The sequence below is a fragment of the Grammomys surdaster genome, unplaced genomic scaffold (assembly GCF_004785775.1).
Source record: "Grammomys surdaster isolate TR1022 unplaced genomic scaffold, NIH_TR_1.0 279, whole genome shotgun sequence".
NCBI classification, from domain to species: domain Eukaryota; kingdom Metazoa; phylum Chordata; class Mammalia; order Rodentia; family Muridae; genus Grammomys; species Grammomys surdaster.
This window is the reverse complement of record NW_021604720.1, coordinates 10,613,650-10,621,482: the sequence shown is the minus strand read 5'-3', so window position 1 is coordinate 10,621,482 and position 7,833 is coordinate 10,613,650. Positions and strand designations below refer to the sequence as shown.

Here is a 7,833-nt window from a genome sequence, read left to right as displayed (position 1 = left end):
GACGTAAGTACATGTATATGACACCCTGCCTAGTGACGTAAGTACATATATATTACACCCTGCTTAGTGATGTAAGTGAACACACCACACACACACTCGCACACACACACATACTACACCCTGCTTAGTGATATAAGTACATACTTGATTTCTGTCAGGCTCTGTAAGTTATGAGATTGCATGTCACCACTGAAAGGGATTTAGTGGGCTGGAGAGGTGGGTCATCAGTTAAAAGCACTGACTGCTCTTCCAGAGGACCCAGGTGCAGTTTCTAGCACCCACAGGGCAGCTCACAAGCATCTGTAACTTCAAATTAAAACAAAAACCAAAAAAGAAGAGAAAAAAAAAGGACCTAGCAATCTGATTAATAAAATGTCTTTTAATGTTAGCTATCTCTGTCTGGGATTCTGTGTAATTAAAATTTGAATCTCACAACTCAGGTGTGTCATCTGACAGGCAAGGATATGATTAAGTATGAGCATCCTGTGAACGGATGCTGCCTTGTCCATCACTGTCTCCGCAGTACCTGGAGTAGTGCCAGGGCATGGAGCAGGTAATCTAATGACTGACTACACAGTTGCTGTAAAGAACAGAAGAATCATATGGCGGCTGCACTTTATTCTTTGAATGGGCTTTTGGAGGAGGCTAGTGCCTTTGGATGTGAAGATGAAGATAGACTTCACATCCTCAGTGCATCTCAACAGATATTTATTGAGTCTCTGTTTTATGCTCTGGCACTGTAATGGGAGCGTAGGAGTGAGTAGTCATGGCTCCCACCCTCAAGTTGCTTATAGTTTGTAAGAGATGAGCAGGAGGAGGAGCTGGAAACTAGGATGAAAGGCTTGCAAGCCAGTTGGTGTGTTTGACTTGAAGAGCATGTGTGTGTGTGTGTGTGTGTATGTATGTGTGTATGTGTATGTGGGTGTTTTGTCTGCATGTATGTCTGTGTGACTTGTGTGTCCGCTGTCTTCAGAGGCTAGAAGAGGCTCTGTCAGATTCCTTGGAACTGAATTACAAATGATTGTGAGCTGCCGTGTGGGTTCTGGGAGTCAAAACTGGTACCCTCTGGAAGAGCAGCTGGTGCTCTCCACCACGGAGCCATTTCTCCTTGCCACACTAATAATCCTTAACAGAATTTGAGTTGGCTTAGAACATTGTAGGAAGATGGACAAGCAGATAATAAAGTCACACTTTGTAAATTGCCCTGACAGCCTTATTTACGTACCTGTCTGGAGACTTTAGTTGAAGCACAGAGTAGCCCCATAGTAATGGTGCAGGGCCCTAGAGAATGAAAGGTACATCATCCAGGCTTAAATGTATGCCCTTGGCTGTGCAATTCAGCTTCTGTAGGTGACAAGCCTACAGCCAGGACATCCCTGCTGTTACTGTTCTCCGTGTTGAATTCAGAGATTTTGTTTCACAGTTCCTTAGTTAAAAAAAGTTTAAAATCTGTAGATGAGGTATGGGAGCATCTCTCAGATGCTTCCAGTATTGGAGCGTCTAATATGTGTGTCCAGTTAAAGCCACCAAACTGGCCTGTCAGGTGAGTGTTTCTGGTGATCTGAGTTCATAACCCAAGAGTTTCAGTTTTTTAAAATGAACTTATTTTATGTATATGAGTGCTCTGTCTGCATGTTTGCCTGCATACCAGAAGAGGACATCAGATCTCATTATAGATGGTTATGAGCCACCATGTGGTGGCTGGGAGTTGAACTCAGGTTTCAGTTTTTTAAAAAGGTTGCCTGTGGCAGACCCTAAGCTGTTTTCAGAGGAAGCCTGACAGGCCATCTCTGAAGGCCTTTGGCGAGTCCTCTGTGTTACCTTGTATAGTGGGACTATCTTGAACTGGCCAGCGATATAAATAATGATAGAGGCTTTTTAATATTTAAAATATAGGCGTTTTGCTGGGGCAGTCTCCTAGCTAACTCTAACCCGACTAATCCTGATTCTCTGTCCATGTGGCCAACTCTGTCTCTCTGCTCTGCTTTGGTTTGTTCACCTCCATGTCCCTGTCGAGTCTCCCACCTCTCATCTTCTCCCAGCATTCCTCTCTCTGCCTGGAAGATCTGCCCTCTACTTCCTGCCCAGCTAGCGGTCATCAGCTTCTTATTACAGCCAATCAGATACAATCCTAGATTGCCTTAGGCAGGCGAGAAAGCTTGAATTAGGTAGGTGAAGAAAGATTGCACAATAGAAAACCCAGTGAAGGGCCATAGAAATGACACCACCAGAGTCCTGCTGGCATGTAGCTCTCTGCTACATACTGCTGAAAGAGTGAGCAGTTAAATGACAGAACGCAAATAAATACTGAAGAGACACACCTTCACACACTGTACCCCAGCAGCCTTGCGTAGAAACGTGTGTTTCTTCACACTTCACCTGCCATCACTGTTTAGAGCGTTGGTGGTATGACAGTCCACTGGGATGCTGGCAGAACATCTCTCCCTGTATGCTGTTTGCTCTGTCTCTCCCCACTTTTCCTTTGTTTATGATAGAATCTGCTATGGAAATATTCAGATCTCACTGAGCAACAAGGACTGTTTTCACTTAGTTCTTGCCAGGAATTAGGCCCAAGGGAAAGGAACCAATCTCAGAGAGAACATGGAGACAGGAGGAGAAAGAGTGTATGAGCAGTTGTTTAGCATACTAATACTAGATAGAACCTTACAAATTACTTACTCCCTTTGAGCCCTCTTTCCATGTCTATGAAGTGGAGTATAGTACTTCCCTAGAACTAGCTTATGAGGTTTGAAAGATGTGTGCGCCGTACATGTTTATCCTGGTGTGGGCCTACTGTGGGCACTTGCATTAATTTGTCTGTCCTTCCTTCCTTTTTTCCTGTGCTTTTAAATATTTATTTTCTCCTTTGGAATCTTCCCATCCTCATTCCTCTCTTTCCTATAAATATTTGTTGAACACCTGCTGTATGCCGAGCATTGCCCTAGCTGCTGGGACTGTGGCAGTGAGTTAGGCAGTCTGCAGGGAGCTTGCCGGTACTGTCTTCCTCTCTTTATTAACATGTAGTTACCATGGGGGACGAGATTCCAGAATATAGAACAAACAAACAAACAAAACCAAAGTTGTGGAGCTCATTAATAAGAGGACCGTATTTAGAAATGGGAAGAGGATTGGAATAGCTGTTTCTCTGGAGATCGTCCACGAGTGGCCACTATCTAAGTAAAAAGATGTTGACATTATTATCATCATAAGGGAAGTGGAAACAAAGCCACAATGAAATAACAACCCACCTACTAGGATGATGATAATTGGGAAAGCAACCAGAATGTTAGTTGGATGCATAAAAATGGAATCCTCAAGTGCTGTTAATGGGAGTCAGATGATGCAGCTGTTTGGATAAAACACATAGTCTTGTCAGTTCCTTGGAATGTTAATGTGGTTTACGATATGACCTAGCAGTTGTCTACATATCCACCCTGGAGAACCTGTATATGTCTGCTCTTAGAAGCATTGTCATAATAGCCACAGAAGAGAAACAATCCAAGAGACTGCTGGCTGATGGTAGACAGCGTACGTTACACCCCTCAGGTGCTGCATTATTGAGCAGTAACAAGAATGACGTAATGATGTATGGATGTAGCCGGAATGAACCTTGCAAACCAGAAAGGGCAAAAAGCCAGTTACAAAACACCACGTAGCGTGCGAGCTTGTTTGTCTGAAGTGTACCAGGCAGGCAAATCCATCGAGACAGAAAGTAGATGAGTGATTAGAGAAGGCTGAGGTGGGAGGCAGGCAGTGGAGCATGAGAAAGTACAGTTACGGAGGTGGCTGCACCCTCCTAAATACACTCAAAGTTGCTGTTGTCGCTGCAGGGGTGAATTTTATGATGCATCAGTTTGATGTCAGTAACACTTGAAGTCTCAGCTGCCGTCTTTTTGTCTGTCCCAAGCGTTTGCGTTCTGAGCATGGGAAGGAGCAGGAGCTTTCTGTGGGCTCCTATAGTGCTGTCCCATGCTGTCTTCTTTCCTTCCACAGTTAAGACTTAGAAACTTGGGACGGTTGTAAAATGAGAAATGTGGATATAACTATTTGTTAGTAGCCAGAGGGACAGAGAGACAGCGAGGCTGGTGGAAGTGCTTGTCACCAGGTGTGATGACTGGAGTCCAATCTCTGGGTCCTACGTGATGGAAAGAGCTCGCACTCAAAAGTTGTTCCCTGCTCTCCCCCCAACTAAATAACAAAATGCAGTAAAAATTATTCGAAAGGTTGAGGGGCTGGAGAGACGGCTCAGCAGTTAAGATCACTGGCTGTTCTTCCAAAGGACTTGGGTTCAATTCCCAGCACCCACATGGTGGCTCACAGCTGTCTGTAACTCCAGCTCCAGAGGATTTGACAGCTCCAGAGGACAGACGCCACCAATGTTTTGCTCCAGAGGCAAAACACCCATGCACATACAATAAAAGTAAATAAATCATTAAAAAAAGAAGTTAGAAATTATAGATAAGCTAAAGATTTTAAACATTTAATTGCACTATCCAGAAGTAATTATTAATATCGATACATTTTAGTATTAAAGTTCAACATTTATATTTCCAAAGGATACTGATATAAGAAAAAGTTTGCCCTTGACTACACTAGTGTAGAACATGGGGTGTTTCCTGAGTGGTACGCGTCCCTCCAAATGGTAAGCATGTGGACACAGGATCTTGTAAGGTTGTGAAGCTGGACTAGAACTCGCCAAGTAGCTCAGGGTGGACTTGATCTCATGGTCCTGTCTCTATCTTCCGTGTCCTGGGGTTGCAGGCATATGCAGTATGTATGACTGGCTTTAACTTTTAGGAGTTTCTGGAAGGAATTTGAGGGCTGCTGAGATGGTGCAACAGGTGAAGGCACTTGCTGCCACACTTGACAACCTTGGTTCCTCGGACACACATGGTGGGAAGAGAGAAGTGATTCTCTAAGACCAGATGCATTGAGATGTTCGGGCATGCGTGGAATCTTGTCTTTTAGACCACTTTCATTTTGTGGCTTTCATTCAAGCCACAGCCTGATATTGTGATTTCAATCTTAAATATTTTAGAATGTGCTAAAGCACCACGCCCTGTGAAATAAAAATTTCATGGATTCCACTTGGTTTCTTCGGACTGCCCAAGATACTGTCTGATAATGGTTGTGAATGCAGATGCCAGCTGGCAGCATGGGTGAGTTCCTGGTCTGGAAGGCCCATGGTACTAATGTCATCTTTCGACTCTCTGTCTTGCCTGTGCAGAGTTAGATTGGCTGAGAAACCCAAGCTTTCGTGTTGGAAATCTAATGTCTCTGAGCCGACAGACTGAAGAGGTCACAGCCCTTGCTTCTGAAGGATCACCACTGCCGAGGTACTCGTTTAACGGGTGGATTTAGTCTTGTGTTCTGTTCATAGCTTAGCTTCAGTGATGCTCCCTAGAAAACCCTGAGATGGAAGACCTGAGTAGTTTGTCCGTTTGCTCACAGTGACCATGTAATCTGTGAGCATCTTCCCTCACTTAACTGCTATGGATTCTGCCTTTTCCCCTTTGTGTAGCAGTGGCAAAAGTACATGGCACAGTTAATGCTTATAATTAGGCCATGAGGGAAATTGCATCATTGTGATTCTCCGGTAACTTCATTGACCTCATTAGTGACCTTTAGAATATTGTTAATTTGGGTATTTCTTTAGTTTCATCTTCAACAAGGATAAAAATAGCTGATATAAGATAACAGAGGCTGAAGTCTCCTAAGCTCACTGGGAGCCGGGTGACACACATCTTCTGTGGCTGCCAAAGTTTTGTAGACCGTTGAACTGAGAGATGTGCGTTCATAAATATAGACTAGCTGGCCTCATTAGCATGGTGAAGGCCTCCTATTCCAGGTACACAGGAAGCCTCTGGAAACCATAGCTGATGACCAGGGGGGAGTTCATTTGGTTCCTCTTCTCTGAGGAAGAACTGCTGTCAACCTTTACAAAGAAGGATCATGACTACAGGAAAGCCTTTCTTCCCTTAGGATGGTCACGGGATAATAACAGGCCTCTAGGAATGTTGCCACGCAGTTGATAGAGTGACTGGTAGATTGCTTCTGTTTACAACTGTGTACGTAGGGAAGGAAGGGTTAGAGCAGAAGCTCTCAGGCTGTGGGTCACAGCCCCTCGGGGAATCAAATGGTCCTTTTACAGGGGTTGCCTAAGACCCTCAGAAAACACAGATATGTACGTTATGTTTATAACAGTAGGAAAAATTACAGTCATGAAGTAGCAACAAAAATAATGTTCTGGTTGGGGGTCACCACAACATGTGGAACTGTACTAAAGGGTCACAGCTTTGGGAAGATTGAGGAGCACTGGCTTAGAACGTGTCAGGACAGTTTCCTCACCTGTCTTGACTTCGGTCCAATCCTGAAGGCTCTGAGGTGAGCATGCCGGCTGGCAGTGAGCAGGCTCTGGCACTTGTGCTTCTTGCTCATTATTTGTCTGTGTGTGATTTTTTTTTTCCTGTTTCTCTTTTGAAAATGGTGTTGGTTTTCCCAACAGGAGTCCTCTGAAGTCAGAGCTCTCAGATGAGAGTGACACTGGCGAGAAGCTCACACAGATAAGCAGAAAAAAGAAGAAAGAGAAAAAGAAGAGAAGGAAGCATCAGCACCACAAGAAAACCAAGAGGAGACACGAGCAGTCGAGCAGCAGTGGGTCCGAGTCAGACACAGAGGCTGGGAAGGACAGGGCTTCCCGAAGCATCAGGGACGACCAGAAGGAGTCTGACAAACCCCGGTGCGTTGTGCTCCCAGAAACAGTGGTGTTTTACATGCGATGGTTGTTTCTTGAATGTTGCTAACAGTCAGACATCTGGATGTTTAGCCAGTTGATCAAAAGAGAGGCCTGCTGTGTAGCAGAGAGCAGCCTTGAACTCGTCTCTGTCTCTCATGTGGTAGGATTGTTGGTGTGCACCAACACACCTGGCCTGGTTCTGGGAGAAGGCACACGTGCCGTGTATTGGTGTGTGGGTCCATGCTCTGTGGAGCAGCAGGTTTCACACTTAGAGAGGAGCAGAAGAGCACTCTCCCTCAGTCACCTGTGGACACGCATACCTCCTTTCTTTTTGGTTACAGTTAACACAGCTTTTAAGTAACGGGTTTGTCCTTTCCCTTTCTTACTTCACATTTCTTTGGAAGCGCTGTATCGATGACCATGGGGCTCCCTTCTGTGGGGCCTTTAGTTATCCCTGTACCCTCTCTGCCATCTACCTTGAGCAAAGAGCTCAGGTTTTACCTGGAACAGTGTGGTGCTTAGGTGAATGCCCTGTTCCACAGATACGGACACTAGCTGCTGCAGGTGAATGTGGTGAAGCTACTGCATGAGGTACTTGCCTGTTGCTGTGATACAATACCCTGACCAAGCAGTGTAAAGGGAGGTACAGTCTACGGCTCACAGTTCTAGAGTACAGCCCGTGGCAGCAGGAGGGAGGCCCTGGGTCCTGCATCAGAACCAGGGGATGCCTGCTGTTGCTCTGCTCCTTTCCTCCTTCTTCTCAGTCCAGGGCTCAGCCCGTGAAATAGCATCGTCCAGTTTTAGGGTGACTCTTCCCACCTCAGTTAACCTGGTCAGGAAAAGGCCCAGCAGGTGTGCCTGCCTTGAACGGCTCTCAAGCTTCCGTGTGCCACCACCCTTAATACAGCTCCTCATGTTTGGTGACCCCAACCATGCAGTTATTTTGTTGCTGCTTCATAACTGTAAGTATCTGATATGCAGGATATCTGATATGTGACAACCCCCCCCCCCCCAAGGGGTCTTGACCTACAGCAAAACTGCTGAGAACTGCTGGCCTAGAAGCTGTTGTGTCAGGAGGCTTTTCTCCTAGGTGATTC

General features: G+C 45.4%; 1 protein-coding gene across 2 annotated transcripts in view; it reads left to right on the top strand.

Annotated features, from left to right (window-relative positions):
- The window catches only part of Nrde2 (NRDE-2, necessary for RNA interference, domain containing), a 36,310-nt gene that overhangs the window by 3,112 nt on the left and 25,365 nt on the right, over positions 1 to 7,833 (top strand). For both annotated transcript variants that reach the window (XM_028777324.1, XM_028777323.1), the window contains exons 2-3: positions 5,228 to 5,336; positions 6,506 to 6,739. In XM_028777324.1, coding sequence (XP_028633157.1) covers positions 5,228 to 5,336; positions 6,506 to 6,739 — 343 coding nt within the window. The remainder of the gene's footprint in view (positions 1 to 5,227; positions 5,337 to 6,505; positions 6,740 to 7,833) is intronic.